Source organism: Eleginops maclovinus, chromosome 6 (assembly GCF_036324505.1).
Source record: "Eleginops maclovinus isolate JMC-PN-2008 ecotype Puerto Natales chromosome 6, JC_Emac_rtc_rv5, whole genome shotgun sequence".
Taxonomy (NCBI): domain Eukaryota; kingdom Metazoa; phylum Chordata; class Actinopteri; order Perciformes; family Eleginopidae; genus Eleginops; species Eleginops maclovinus.
Genome location: NC_086354.1, coordinates 24,812,143 through 24,828,706, shown reverse-complemented (window position 1 = coordinate 24,828,706; position 16,564 = coordinate 24,812,143). Strand labels below are relative to the sequence as shown.

General features: G+C 44.1%; 1 protein-coding gene across 1 annotated transcript in view; it reads right to left on the bottom strand.

The window, feature by feature from the left end:
• Positions 1-16,564, bottom strand: part of efr3a (EFR3 homolog A (S. cerevisiae)) — a 69,755-nt gene that overhangs the window by 12,074 nt on the left and 41,117 nt on the right. The window contains 7 exon segments of the mRNA XM_063885668.1: positions 456-507; positions 1,097-1,211; positions 1,502-1,669; positions 3,386-3,413; positions 3,415-3,522; positions 4,288-4,366; positions 9,827-9,964. Coding sequence (XP_063741738.1) covers positions 456-507; positions 1,097-1,211; positions 1,502-1,669; positions 3,386-3,413; positions 3,415-3,522; positions 4,288-4,366; positions 9,827-9,964 — 688 coding nt within the window.

Here is a 16,564-nt window from a genome sequence, read left to right as displayed (position 1 = left end):
TAATTAACAAACACAGTTCAGATTTATGAAAGAGGGAAATGTCTGCTGTTTCAAAATGATCCACTAAAGAACACTTCTGTGTTTCTGGGGTTTCGCTTTTATTAGAGAGACAAGATAACAAAGGGGAGGCTACAATATCAAATCAAGTTGATATACACATGTTTACCTTAATAAAGAAAGAAAACAAAAACAAAGAACAACAACAACAACAACAAGAACAACAACAACAACAACAACTTAATAAAAAATAATAACATAAATATCTAACTTAATAACTGTAATCAGCCATCTGACGGTTCAATCGAACCGTGTGTGTGTGTGTGTGTGTGTGTGTGTGTGTGTGTGTGTGTGTGTGTGTGTGTGTGTGTGTGTGTGTGTGTGTGTGTGTGTGTGTGTGTGTGTGTGTTTACTCCAGGTATTTCTCCGAACACTGAGCTGTAGGATGCTGCACTCACCATGATGAGGGAGCTGAGCAGCATGGTCTGGATCCTCTTGGTTCCCTGATGCCTGAACCAGGAGGAAACACAGTCAGTCAGAGGAGGAGGAGAAGGAAGAGGAGGAGGAGGACAAGGAGGAAGAACAGGAGGAAGAGGAGCAGGAGGAAGAGGAGGAGGAAGGGGAGCAGGAGGAGGAAGGGGAGGAGCAGGAGGAAGATGAGGAGGAAGAGGACGAGGAGGAAGAGGAGGAGCAGGAGGAGGAGGAAGAGGAGGAGGAGCAGGAGGAAGAGGAGGAGGAGGGGGAGGAGCAGGAGGAAGATGAGGAAGAGGAGGAGGAGGAGGGAGAGGAGGAAGAGGAAGAGGAAGAGGAGGGGGAGGGGGAGGAGGAGGAGGATAGAGACAGTGTTCATTTGATTTGGGATTATCTCTCCTCGCCTCCCTGAGGTGGGGGGATTAGTTTATCTTTCTTCTCACTGCAGGGGGAGCAGGAGGTGAAGGGAGGACAGAAAAACACAATTCACTTAAGATGAGAAGGAGTGTGTGTGTGTTGTGTGTGCGTGTGTGTGTGTGTGTGTGTGTGTGTGTGTGTGTGTGTGTGTGTGTGTGTGTGTGTGTGTGTGTGTGTGTGTGTGTTTTGGATTAAAGGACGTGTGACTCACCCGATCTTGACGGTGTCCAGGGTGTGGCAGGGGGTCCCGTACACCGGCACTTTGCCCATGATGAACATCATGACTTCAGCTCGCTGGTAGTCGGGCAGGTTTCCCCCGAAGAAGCCTGGGGATGGCGGGGGGGGGGGAGGGAGAGAGAGAGAGAGAGACCATGACTCACAAAAATTACAGTCCAACGTCTTCTCCCTCCAAATCGTGCTGCCCTAGATTGGGTGCCAACTCTCCCGGAGCAGTGGATGATTTTTAGGAGAGCGCTGGAGAGCAAAGGAGACGTGTGTATCCTGTGAATGCATCTTCTGGAGAGCAGCATCCGGACTCTCAGACTGCGCATTAGGACGCTCTCATGGACTCAAATGTGAGTTACAGAGGAACGCAGGAGGAGGCGCGGCGCCGTACCGATGGTCTGGATGATGGCGTTCTGCACGATCCTCTCCTCGCTCTCTTTGCTGCGCCCCGAGGAGACGCTGGTGCTGGAGTTCCTCCTCAAGCCCTCGCCCGTCTCAAAGTCCACGCTCATCCTCAGGTGTTTGAGCAGAGTGTTGAACACCTCCAGCACTGTGGGGCCTACACACACACACACACACACACACACACACACACAGGACAACAGATATATTAACTGGGACTTAACATGTTTTTGTTTATTACAACATTAGATGTTCCCCTTTCATTTTCTCTCTCACGTTTTGTTTTCCAGGCTGACGACTTCTTTATTAACTGCAAATTTTCATTCAAAAATAAAGAACTTTCCAGATCTTCAGTTCACTGTCCCTTTAAAGCTTCTACATCTTTGTGTTTCAATGACTGGTTTAAAATCTATGCAAAACACTTGCATTGACTTGACTTGGAGTAGCTTCATGGTTTGAAATCATCTGATTCCAAAAACTCAAACACTCGGAGAAACGTCTGAATTTAGAGAAAAAGCTTAAAATGTGGGTTTTTCAGTAAAAAGTCAGAATTGTTTGATTTTGAGACAAAAAACCTTTTTAAATGTTCAGAAAAACATAGAAATTCTGACATGTTCAGAGAAAAGTCAAAGTGCTGATTTCTCCACGTAAAAAGTCGGAATTTCTGAGAAAAAGTTTAGAATTTGCTTTTTCTGTTAAAAGTCTGAATTACGAAATATTCTGAAAAAAGTCAAAATGTTGAGATTTTTTCAGAAGAAAGTTTACAGGGACTAAAACCAAGCAACTCAAAAACATCACAAACATCTACAGACAACCCGGGCACCGTTCACTGCTCCACCCCACGGTGTAGGGGGCGGTTTGGGGGTGGCTCTGCTCTTCTAATCTGTGACGTGAAAAACTAAAGCTCCTCTAGCACAGGATCCACTGAGGATACCGTACACAGGTCTGCTAATCTACAGCAACACCACACACCACAACTGCATCTACAGTAAAACCTTCCCCCACACACCCATGGATCTCCAGAATACGTGTTAAAGCCAGGTGTGTGTGTGGGGGGAGTGAGTAGGGGGAGTGTGTGGACTCTACACATTCACTTTGAATCTAAATGACTCTAACCACACTCATACTGTACCGAGCCACAGATTGGGAGGCATCCTGATTTCACTCTCAAATCCAAACCCATCCCCTTCTTTGGTCTCTTGAATCGTCCCTGTCCAGATGGCAGGTGAGACAGCATGGTATATATTCATCCAGGTAAATGAGACTAAAAACATGGCATGATTTCAAATCACTGCACTATGCCTACAGGGAAGCAGCACAACAGAAACCACAGAACCATCAAAGGTGAGATCAAACACATCCGTTACTTTTTAACACCTGCTCACATTCCTTTGTGGGGGGGGGGGGGGGGGGGGAGGTCCGGTTAGGGAAGAGAGGTCGGTCTCACAGGTTTAGGACTTGGATGACTGTACGAAGTGAACCACGCAATCTCAAATATTTCCGAAAAGTCAAACATTTTGAGAAGAACAACAGAATTTGTAGAACGGGATTTTTAAAACAGAATTTGTTTGGTGCAGATCTTCACACCCTGATCACTTCATAGATGTCTCTCCAATGATAATGACAAGTACAATGCAATAATGTTCAATCCCTCCAACACCGTCAATCTCAATTGCAATACCAGTCAATTTAATCAGTATCTTTTCAGCGCTGGATTGTCCATGAGCGGTAAAAGCCCAGTTTGATTCTGAGATGTCGGACCAGTTGCTGCTCCTCCTCTTTGAATCTTTCACACTACAAAACGTCCCGGAAATAATCTAATGATGATACTGTGTATTTCCAGCAGTGGGAACCAGTCGGCCTCTACACTCACCCACTGAGCCCTTGGCGGCGATGGCCACCGGTCTCCAGCAGAACCTGCACGATGCCGGCCCGGACCCGCGGAGTGTTCTTGTTGTTGGTGTCCAGGTGGTTCAGAACCTGCTGGATGACGTGGTGCGAGTGCTGAGCCTGGAGCAGGACAAAGACAGGGACATGAGGGGCTTTTATTCGGGACGCGTCCACACAGTTTGATTAGAGAGGAGATGCGACGGCCCCTCAGCTGCTCTAGTCACTATGCAAATGGTTTGGAGATTATGCACGGCAATATTTAAACTGGGAAGGAAGCACAAAGCCAGCCGGCTGTCACTCACATCCGCTCAGTGTGTGCAGTCACAACGGACCAAGGACAGAGAGGCCTGCTGTGGGACTGGGTAACTGCTCTAAAAGGACAATGTGGCCTAAAGAAGGACATTTTGTGTAGCCTCGGATTGCTCATAGAAAGAGGAAACATGAAGGGTCTATTTCAAGACTGCGACGCAAATAAAGGACTGGGCTTTCTTATCACTAAGATGTGTTAATGTTTTCAGCTTTAATTGACTGAATTTATTTAGTGGGCTTATAAACACATGAATACTTCTGTGGAATATCTGTTACATATCCATTTCAGAAGTATACTATAAGACAAGCACAAGTTTGCTGTGTGAGCCAAATTACATTATACTTATAGAATCTGCTCAGAGACAGCGGGCCGCGGTTTGGTTACCTCTGATGTAAAGGTATGAAATTGACAAGCTGGGGGCAAATAATACTTCACTTCAAACTTGAAATATTCAAACACCCCTCAAGAAGCTTGCTAAATGAGGGCCATAAAGACCGAGGCGGTGCACCTAATAGAACTCCAATGTAAGGACCAAGTACAGCAGAAACTGCATCAGGGTTTTGTGTGTACTGTACCTGGATGGAGTACATGATGATTCTGAAGCAGGACACAGCGAACTCATTGGGGTCCCACAGGTGGTGGTTATCCAGGTGGCTAGAGGAAGGAGAAGAACCAAGACCATCACTAACACAAAACAAAGATCAATCACCTTGAAGCCGCAGTGAAGCTGCCCAGCTGTTAGCCAGGCTGCTCAGACTCCACCTATAGACAGACACAAACACATAATGCAGAGCAGGAGAACATACGGACACTGCTGGGCTCAGAAAGAGGGCAGGGATGTAAAGTCCTCCTGTGAGTCTGATCTTGAGCTCTGGTCTGAAGCCACGGAGCCGAGATGTTCACGAGGTCAGAGGTTTTATGAAACATCATGTGGGCGCGGCAGATGGAGGAGCACAGATTTTAGCCTTGAGCTAAACTCTGAACATCTGCTGTTTATGTCTGCACACACACACACACACACACACACACACACACACACACACACACACACACACACACACACACACACACACACACACACACACACACACACACACACACACACACACACACACACACACACACACACACACACACACACACACACACACACACACACACACACACACACACACACACACACACACACACACACATCCCTACTCTGCTTTCTGAGGAGTCCCCTCTTCTATAGGTTTTAGTGCATGTAAATGGTCTGCAGAGGCTAAAATCCATGTGTTCCCTCCAGAGGGAGATTCTCTCTCTCACATTTCCTGAATCTTTTGTATGTTTTTTTCTGAAAATCAAAACATTCTGACTTTTATCAGAAAAAAAACGAATTCTACTTTTTCTCTCAAAAATTTGACTTTTTCAGAAAATCTCAACATTGACTTTTTTCTGGACGTTGACTGAAATATCTCAACAACTATTGGATGGATTATTATGAAACCAAGACTGTACGTTAATGTTCCCCACATGGAATATCCTAATGGCTTTAATGATTCTCTAAATGTTCCTCTAGCTCTACCAGGAAGCTTATATCTGAGGTTTTGAGAGACAGGTCTCAACCTCTGCTGGGAATTACCGCCAGTACACAAGAAATATCCCAATCTAAGGGGAGGCCAAGCCACAACTGAAAACCAGTGTTTAAAAGCACTCACAACAACACATTAAACATCCATTACTCTGAAAGTTCTATAAATAAAGTCCAGTGTACATTTAAGACTCTTGACTGCCACTCTGCAAACAGGACACGTATCGAGTGCCACAGTAAAGCTTCAGTTCCTGCATCACTCAAGCGCTACCAACAATCAATACCGAGGCGCCTGGAGGTCTGAGCCATAAGAGCCCGACAATCTACCCGATGTCTGTCACAACAGAGTGATATAAAGTACAGAGGGAGAAGAGGAGGACATAAAAGCAATTAGAGACGGAGAGAAAGGTAAAAGGCTCCTGTTTTTCTGTAATTACAGGTGTTGGCCACGTCCAACTGGGAATAAACAAAGGATGTTTTTCACGTCGGCTTATTTGACGAGTCTTTACAGCGTAATTGAGACTTAAGCTCCATTCTGGTTGACTGTAGTCTATCTGCCAGACTGAGTTGTCTCTCCGTCAAACTGAATTATTTCATGGAGTTTCTGTTTTAATTGGTGGTAATTTAGACCCGCGGCCCTGCTGTCTGTGATTGCTGTCGCTAATTAATTCTCTGGAGAGAAACCGAGGGCACTTTGATTGATGGGGGTTTCAGACACTAATTGTGAGAAAATGTTTAACATCTACAAGTATTTTCCTGAACGTGTTTTTAGAAACCCTACACCAGCTTTCTTATCAAACTCAGGCAAGACCTTGAAGCCAGGCACAAGCTCTTTGACAAAATGCTGCAATTCGCTGTCGAGGGATGCAGTGAGCCGACCCGGGAGTTAGCACCTCAAAGGGCTCCCTCGAAAACCAATGGGATTTCTCCACTGGATTTTGGTATGTTGCAGAAAATGAGCTCCGTGGTCAACACACATGCATGGTTTTGTTCAACAGGAGAAGCTCCACATATTGACATTGACTTCCAGACGAGGGAACCAGAAGGGGTGAAACTCTGAGTCATCTCCGGGTTTTAGGACTCATTCCTGCACCTCTCTAAGAGCAAGTGGTATTGCATAATATGGTAATGAACCCTCAGGCTGTTGATAGACGAGTGTTTCAGTCTGATTTTGATTTTCTTCTCTAGTTGGACAATTTGGAAGATACTCACTTCCTTTGGAAAATCGTTGACCAGATCGTTGTATATTCAGCTCGGTCAACTGTGCTAGCCCTCTAGCATGCTACATCTCATAGAAACAGTGCATTGGCAACATTTGGTGGGGAAATCTTGTAAATACATGTTTGTGTCACATACATCCTGTATTGAACAGTTTGGGACATAATGTCACTTCCCTTATAGACATGAAGACTTTCAAGTATGGCTTTTTCAATGCATGTACTGTATAGCATTATTCTCAAACCCTCCTTACTGAAAATAGCAAATGCATAAGTGGCTGTTGAGCTTCATGCTGGCATATATTAGGGTCTGACAGCAGCTGAACAGGCAGCTTCATCCCTGCAGCCCAGTCTTTAATTTCCCTCTCCATTAAACAGCCACTTTGCTCCTCCTGTCTGAGTATGAAACGAGTTCTCTTCCTGCAGTGCTCCTGCAGGGAGGCGGAGGAGGAGGAAGGGGAAGCGTCTTCAGACTATAAATAGCAAGGATTGGGGTTAACGGGTGGGGGGAGGAGGAGGGTTTTGGGGGTTTGGATTGACGTCATGTTGGTGAACGGTTTTCATGCACCCAGTTTCCAATCCTTCATGTCCTCTGCTTTCTCCTTCCTTACCCTTGTTCCTGTTTTCTGTCTTCTACTTTCTTTTCCTCCTCTCTCAGTTCTTGTTAAAACTGGTGCACATTTTGGTTGGTACAGACGTACTCTACTACATAGAAGTCGAAGAAAAATGGCCCCTTTTCTGTATTTAATTATCACCTTACTTGGTCATTTCATTACAATCCATCCAATTCAATCAGGACGCCAGGTCCCTCAATGCAAAGGTGCCTCAAAACTGTATTTCCTCTAATGGCCAGCAGAGGGCGACACAGCCGGTTGCTAAAAGAGGTCTTACTGTATAGAAGTCTATGAAAGTCAGTATTTTGTCAAAAAAAGTCTCAATTTTGACATTTTCCTAAAAAAGTCAACATTTTGAGGGAAAACGTAGAATTGGGTTTCCCAGTTAAAAGTCAGAATTTTGAGATTTTCAGAAAACAAATCTAAATGTCGAGATTTCTAGTCTATTAAATTCAGGATTCAAATATAGGATACAGTAGATTGTTGTCAGGAGCTTGAAGAGTCTAATGCACATTTCCTCTAATGGCCAGCAGAGGGCGACACCACTGGTTGCAAGAAGTCCAACTACATAGAAGTCTATGAAAAAATGACCCTTCTTTCAAATCTGTTTATTACCTCACTCAGGATTTTTCTAATATGTCAAATAGATGATAGGCAGAGTGTTAATCAAGCCTGAAATGTGCGATGGTATTCATGCCAAGGTCTCTTTAACCTGCATTTTCTCTAATGGCCGACAGACAGTTGCAAAAAGAAGACTGATTGTATATTAGTCTATGAAAAAATCACTCTGAATCTCACTTCTGTAATTGCCTGAATTAATATCTTAATACAACATGACATCACTTGTGTGCACTATGGTCCATGAAGTGAACAAAGAGATGATAAACCAGTATACGCTTCCTACAAAGTAACTGAAGTGTTGTTGGTGTATAATGAGAGGACTCAATCATTACGCTTCATTCCTGCTTACATGAACACTGGCTGTTAATTGCTTTAATTTACCCCCAATAAATGGGTCTATTGTTCACGATACTGACATCATATCCCTTCAGCTCCGACAGACATGCTTTTAATTTAGCGGCGATATCTGTTCTAAAAAGTAACAATGAACCAGGAGAGTGATGTGCAATTACTGAGCTAGTCAAGAAACACTGAGTCAATTGAAGTGTGTGTGTGTGTGTGTGTGTGTGTGTGTGTGTGTGTGTGTGTGTGTTCAGGACTATGTTCCAACATTAAAGGCTGGGTGAAGAGTGCAATATATTTCCAACATCACTAGGAAAAAGGCCCCTGGGATCCCGTGATGTTCACACCGATAATGACTCCTCGGCTTAAACGGCCCCCCGTGGTTAACACCGCTCTCTGACGTTTTTTTCACTAAAACTGTCCTTTCTGCAACCATTACAGCTGTTACTGACATCCAGGGGAGGAAGGATTTCATTATGGTGCTATCTAACATATTTATTGAGCATCTTAGAGCATCAAGCTGTCCACAAATACTCAGATTTTGACATTTTGATCCTATAATACAGACAACAATATAGGTAAAGGTAGAAGAGACACTATTAATCTGGGTAATGAGCAACTTCAGTCAAAGTGTACCTCCTGTACATGGGTCACAATATGGCTGATGTAATATTCCATATCCAATCAATGTTTGATACAGGTTATGTAGTCGTGTAAATCAATTAGAAAATAGGAATTTTATTAATGAGAATATTAATCTTTGATGGATCACATTTAAAATACAACTATCTATTTGTTTCTGGGGGGTAAGATAACACAAAGGCAGGCGTGGTGAAGTAATGAAGAAATGCATTTCAAACTGGGGAGAGGAATCAGAGTTTTTTTCACTTCATCACACGATGTTTCTAAATGATGGGGATGACTTTTGACACTTAGCTGTCAAAGAGCTGCTGTGATTGCCCTCTGTGTAACGTGTGCTACATACACTCGTACATGTATTCATACTGTGATCGCCCTGTGATTGATCTCTGCCTCTATCATATTGGGAGCACTGTGTGGACCCCGTCTCTCACAGAAAGGGCTTCGCCTCGCTGGGTTTGAATCGCGGTGTTGGAGGAACATGGTTTAAATGAAAACTCAGGGATCTGAAATTGCATTAGGAGACATCCTCTAGAGACTGAGACCATCTTCACACATTTCTGAAGCAAACCATCTAATCCTTGTCCAGATTGTCGGCCCAGCATACTAACTAACCGAGGGACGGGGGGGGCTCCCTGGAGCAGGAGATGCTAAAAGCCCTGAATAATGGGATGAAACAGCAAGGTGAGACTCAGCGGAGCAGAAACACCGAGAGGAAACCTCAACGGGCCCGGCCGCTCGCTCCGTAATTGTCCAATTTATGGGAGGCGTGCCGAGTGGGGGGGGGGGGGGGGGAGCGGCCGATAGGAGCAGTGACGAGGAGATTCAATTCCCGGGGGGGGAGAAAACTGTCACCAGGGGGCAACAGTGGGTCGCGTTCAAACAGCAGACACTCGGTGATAAGAGCACTGTGTGTGTGTGTGTGTGTGTGTGTGTGTGTGTGTGTTACTCACTGTGAGTCAGAGGGTGTGTGTATGCAGAAAATTATTGGTACAAAAAAGGAAGCGTGTGTTTCTGGGTGCATACTGTGTACACGTCTGTGTGTGTGTGTGTGTGTGTGTGTGTGTGTGTGTGTGTGTGTGTGTGTGTACACCCTGCATGTACTCACACTAAGACGGGTCGGACGGCGTTGTTCATGTTTCCGTACGCTGCCCGGCCCAGCAGCTCTCTGAAGCAGCTCTCCGCCAGGGCCGCCGGGTTCTCCTCGCCCTCCTGACCCACCGAGGGGGTGCTGGGGTGCCCCGCCCTGCAGGATGGAGGCAGATACACAGGTCAGAAAGAGGAGCAGAAAAACAAAGACAGTGAGACTCATCAACGCATCGTTTCCTGAGTAAAAGGAAAAGGAAACTATGAGGTCTATGAGAAAATGACCCAACTTCTTACTTTCTTTACCACCTCAGTTTTTTTCAGATTTACTCTGAATATTCACAATATACTTAATCACGTTTAAAAAGGACTGACAGCTGATCCAGTTTAATTTAACAAATCCCCAAGAAGCTCAATGAACCTGCATTTCAGTGAACTGCTTTTAAAACTGCACAGCCTTTCCACCTTCATTCTTATGAAGTGCACTGAGTAATCTGTCATACTCTTGGGCTTTTTGGAATATTACATTTGATTATTTTCACACATTTTTAGTTTTTTAATATCATAATATATTATTTCTTTTTATATTTTAAATGTATTTTAATTTACATTTCTTGTAAAACTGTATTATAATTCAGTTTAACTTTTACCTAATAACAGTTACACACTAAAGACAATTCCTCGAGTGTGTGTAAAACTACTCGACAATAGACCTGATTTTGATTCTGATGCGAGACGACAAGCCAAGAATCAATTCTTCATATCAGACACACAAAAATCTGTAAAGAGGTACAGGATCAGAGGGCAATAACATTTATAAAAAATAAGAACCTTCAGGATATGAGAGACGGAGAAAGAAAAATGAAGGACTAAAGACGGGAGGAGGGACTGAAGAGAAATCAATCAGAGCATCTGAGAGAAAGAGAAATCAAATGAGAGTATCGACCGGCCCCATCAGAGAGAGAGTGTGTGTGTGTGTGTGGGGGGGGGGGGGGGTAGCTGTACATCAGGAGACGGGGGGTATTTGTTTTTTGGAGCTGCAGAGAAATCCGGTCTGCAAACTTAAACATCCTTTATATTTAGTCAGAATATATACTGTGATCCGTTTCATAAGGGGGTCTTTTTTTGCTTTTTTTTGGGGGGGGGGGGGGATTTCCCTCTCCTGTAGTGTGTTCCAGAGGTTTCTGTGCATGTAAATGTTCTGCAAAGGCTAAAATCCCAAAGCTCCGGAACATTGTGACATCACTATGGAACACTCTCACTACTAACAGCTAGCACTCCAACACATTCTACGTGATAGGCTAAGGGGCGGGACAAAGCGAGTTCCTTTTCTACATCCTGCAGCTCTATATACGTTACACGATCACACGTAAACCCCGTACAGACGGACCGTAGGCAGCGGGGCTCCGGAGAGGAAACCATGCAGTTACTGTTTCTCAAATTAAACGCTCCGTGCTCGTTAGGAGCGGCGAGATGAGAGGGAGACATCGAAACCTCTGCTACAAGAGAAGCAGGGTTGGTGATGTTTAAGGGAAATAAAAACATACAGTCCTGAAGACACCAGGCAGACGTTACATTCAAACCAGCGGTTGATGCAGGCTTCATTTACCACATATTATCATGACTCCAAGGGAAAGGGGTGGAAAATGATGCAGAAGTGTCCGCTTCAGTGGGATGATGCATTTAGTCATAGTTGTGACTTAGTATTAATAACCTGAACTGTGTTAAGAGCTTTCAAACCTAGATAACAAAAACAAAGTGAAGCTATAGGACTGAAATCCTTGAAGATAACACAGCAGCTCTGGGTTTCGGGCTTTGATCACTAAAAATGGACCACATTTTAAATCCCAGAGAGGAACTTTAATTTCACACAGTTTTAAGGGGATTTTCTCAAAGTAATTACAGTTTTCGTTCCAACAGAAAGCAACGCTTCACCACAGAGGTTTAGTCCCGATTCTACGTCTCCATGAGGTGTGCTCAGGCCGTATGAGAACACTAACGCATGGAGACATTACATACTGATATGAACCTGCACCTCAGCAGCACAGAGCCCCTTCAACCCCTCACTGATGTTTGTGGTATTCCCTTTGATAAATGATAAAACATGCTGGGTTTCTTTGCAGTAACTCCAGATATTGCCATTTAAAAATCAGTAGAGGAATGCTAAGAGGATCTTTCCTTTTTATATTTAGTGAAGTAATCAAGCAGTCCTGAAATGTGTGCGTGTTCAATGAGACGGCTCTCAAGAGAAAGGAAGGGGCGGAGAGTCTGAGGCGCGTCAGTGATGAGGAGAATCAAGAAAACACAAAGAGGTCAGTGTCATTACCAGGGTGTGTGTGTGTGTGTGTGTGTGTGTGTGTGTGTGTGTGTGTGTGTGTGTGTGTGTGTGTGTGTGTGTGTGTATACATTAAGCGAGTGTTAAACAGTGAAACATGTCGAGCTGCTCTTCCCCCATTGTGTTTCTGCACGCCGCCCACGTCCGCTCCCCGAGAAGCAATCAACAGAATCAAACGCCCTTGACTGCCGCGGCTCAATTAGAGAACCCACGACACGGAGTCGAGCAGCCGACGGACCGCGGTTCTGGTCGGGAGCGATGTTATCCTAAGCCAATGTGTGTCAGGGAAGAAGAAGTAAAAAAACAAAACAAGAAAACTGTTTTCCCCGGACGGCTATCTGTGGCCGAGGAACATTTCTGTGAACGCTGGATTACGCTGAGCTGCTCGACGGAGGGAAGCATTGGTTGCGTCGGCCCATAATAACAGGGTTTCTAAACTCCTGTAACGGCCCAATTTAACTGCAAAATCCATGGATAGAAGCTATTGATCAGTGAATTACCGGTGGTGGAAAAAGCATTCAGATTAAAGTAAGAGCACACTGTAAAAACACTCAAAAAAGGTCCTTAAATAAAAGCACTAAAGCATGATGAGGAACATGTACGTAAAGTATTAGGAGTAAAAGTATTAATTACTCACATTTTAAAAGCAAAAGCAGCTAATCTTCACCTTTAAGAATAAATAAGTCAAATAAATAAAGTGGATTTGAATTTGCCTTCATAAAGAAAATGATTCTGCACAACTCCAGGACAAAGTCTGTCAGCCGCTTTCCTTCTTCCGTTAATTCATTACGCTTTAGAGTCGTCATTACCATCAAATTATTAATTGCATATAGCTAAGGTGTGCTTTAATAAACCTAATTATTTCCTTTCCTGTTGTTCAGAGCACCAACACGGAGCACAAAGCACCTCAAACAGTTTAAGGGATTTCCCCTTAAAATGGAGTGTAAAGGTTTTATCTATTTAGCAGCCAGAGGAAGAGCAAAGGATTCTGAAAAGGCTCAATAAGATAAATCCTCTGTTGACAAAGCATTTCTGTACAAGTATTTTATTGCAACCCATTTAATAGTGGCTGAGAGTTGTCTGAATGGTTAGAAGGTTTTCAAAGCATCCACGAAAAATGTCAAGTTGTGATGTTTCATAAAAAAATTCCTTTCTCAGTCGCAGAACTTCAGCAGATATTCAGGGATGAATTCATGCAGACAGACTGAGGTGCAAGGAATAACCTGCTGTGTGTGTGTGTGTGTGTGTGTGTGTGTGTGTGTGTGTGTGTGTGTGTGTGTGTGTGTGTGTGTGTGTGTGTGTGTGTGTGTGTGTGTGTGTGTGTGTGTGATTACAGATGTCCTGATGATTACCCTGCAGTTTGGACGCTGATTGGGAGGTGATGCAGCTCTTCAACAGCCGCCTTTCTTTTATTTATCTTTTTACTCCAGGACAGCGATACTGAGCTGGAATGGCACTCAGGATGCACTCAGGATCAGAGAGCAGGTTATTAGAGTCTCTCTCTGCTCATCAGAGGGTTGTCTGTGGCAGGGGAAACCTCTGATTGGCTGAAGGAGAACAGTAGACCTGCTGCAGATCCAGGTCACTCTACACTGCCAGTCTGCAGAGCAACAACAGCAGTTATTATTGGATCAAATGCCCAGCACTTCATCCATTTACCCGACAAGGAACACTAATGGCTAGGGTTAGGTTTAGGGAGTGTGTGTGAGGGAGAGACACTTGGATTTTAGCCTTTGTAGACCATTTACATGCACAGAAACCTATCGAACAAACTACAGGAGGGGCATCCAAACGAGCAGAATAGTGCCTCTTTCTTTGAAGCTGAAGTCAGATTTTAATATCAAAACGTGTCCTTCCTCTCTAACCTGACACACACCGCCACTCCTCTTCAGACAATAGAGCCCCGGCTTCAGAGCGGACTGAGGAATCCACTCATGAACTTGCAGAAAGCCCATTAAAAGCTGCTGGGACGTTACGGTTAATGCAGAGAGGCTCCCGGGGTGATGGACGCTCCGCAGCTGAATGAATACATGCATTAGGATTATACACGGGCTGTGTGTCCATTTAAATCATGGAAGATTAGAGGTGATTGGACAGTTAGAACAGGGAAGGAACAAAACCTGCAGGGAATGGCTTTTTCTGTTTCCTCTTTAGAAACGCAAACAAAGAGTCGACAACCAGCATTATTGGACCTAATTTGTGGAGAAATTAAACAAAAAGACGGTGATGTAAGGCCTGTGTTATGTCAATGGCTTGAATGGACGCGAAATGCTTCAGCTTCCTAAGTCTACTTGTAAACAATCGGGGTAGATTTAGTAAGAAATGCATCTTTCAGGGGTCCCAAGCACTTAGAAACGGTCTGATGTTAACTTGCATATGTTGGCCAATTCGCCTATACTGTGCTAACTAGCATTTACTAGCATAATCATCTAAAAGGACATCTTTTTATCAATGTGACCGATTTTGGACCCTATTGGAGTGGTTTTAGGGGTCATCGAGGATGCTAGATCTATTTCTGAAATCCAGGATGCACTGCAGCATTTGGACGATGCTTGGTGAATCACGATGTTGGACACAAAGCACGACTTAAACCCTGGGTTCTCAGGAGGAAAAACGATTGCAGGTTTCATCACGAAGCCTCTGCAGGGAGAAAGCCAGACACATCGTCTCCTGTTTCTCCTTCAGCTCATCCCTCAGATGTTTGATGAGCAGGGTTCAAAGCCAGGTCAAAATCTTCCACACCAAACTGGGAGGATCCTGTCTTTATGGAGCTGGCTTTTTGCACGGCAGCAAAAGGACATCCAATATCCTTTCCTCACCAAATAAGCAGCCTGTGTAGGTCTCAAAGCGTTGGAGATGCAGCTTACAATAGGCGGTAGACCTTTGTTACCAGTAGACGGTTAAGCCCTTCTGTTCTTTTACTACCAAGTGTCATTTTGACGATACAATGTGCGTTCTGAACGTCATAAATTAGAATTATCGTGCAAAACCTGGCTGATTTTATTCCTGATGTATTCACTTCAACATGTGGCATATGATCTTTGACCCTGGTTTCATGTTACTATCGCTGAGGTCACCAAAATAAATGATTTTTCCCAAACAAATTGGCATGCATATGCAGGTTTTCTATGTCCTGCTGTTTACGCTAAACAGTTATAATAATTGTGCAGCTTTATAGCATCAAATCACACTGGAACAGGTTTCATGTGGTTTCCATCACTGTCATTCAAAGCTGTCATTTCAGGAATTTCTGCAGAGGTATTTGTCCCAAGAATGAAAGCAGATTTCCACTTAATAAAAGACAGATGTTAGCTAATCTAAGTGTTTTTGTCAGAGGTTAAGGGTGCACACTGTTGCCTTAAAAGCCATTGTTTGCTAGAGCTGAACTGCAGCCTCAAAAGGATCATATAATTCAATAAACAACTCTCTAAAACACTACAAAAATAACACCCATTTATTGTAGGACTGTTTTGCTAGACTCCCCGTGTTCAGTCAGTCCTTCAGATCCTCTGAAGGACGGATTTATGTGGTCCGCACTTGGCGCCAGCTTTTGCTAAAGGATGTGTTTGGATGGTTACAGGCCGGGCCGGGCTGGGCCCTCACATGCAGGTCAAACTCATTTGAACTTGTTCGGTGCAAACTGAGTACAAAGGAAAGCTGGCAGGCAGCTCATTTAAAAGAGGAATCCTCTTTTCATGTGCTAATAACGTCCACACTATGTGAAGGTTGTTGGGAAGGTGATTCCTTTGATGCAGAGTGTGACACATCGCATCAAACAGAGGCCCGTTATGCAAATGTAGAATTAAAAGTAGAGAGTACAGCCCAAATGCGTGTGGTGGACTTCACGTCACCACCGCTAAGCTAAAGGCGGCTAATGTTGGGCTATAAAGGAACTAATGCTAACTCATTTCACAGGTTTTAGGACTCATTCCTGCACCACTCCTTTGAGGCTTTAAGGAGACTCATCACCCAGACAGAAGCTCCTCCACACCACATAATGAAGGGACATCTCAACCCCTTAATTCCTCCGCATGTGATGACAGGAGCTGGAGCTACTTGTAGGGTTTTAGGTAGACAAAAGTCAGCAGGAGGAGAAGAAGAAGAAGAAGAAAGAAGAAACAGAGTCCAAAAATAGACTTTAGTTCACATGGAAACCACCCGAGTGAGACAGAGAGAAAGGACAGGGGATTAGAAATGAAAGGGACGACGACATGAGGAGTAGAAACACACGAGAGCTTCTCTCAGTCTTTTTTAATATTGTGGGTGTTTCAGTATTGATTCATCTTGTTTGACACATTTGGTTTCATCTTAAACTATTTAAGCTACCTCCTTGGCCCGGTGTCTTTTGAAAGAGAGGTTTCTGACGTCAATGGGACTTTCTTGTTAAATAATGCATAAAAACTCAGCCTTTTTGAGTAAGATGCA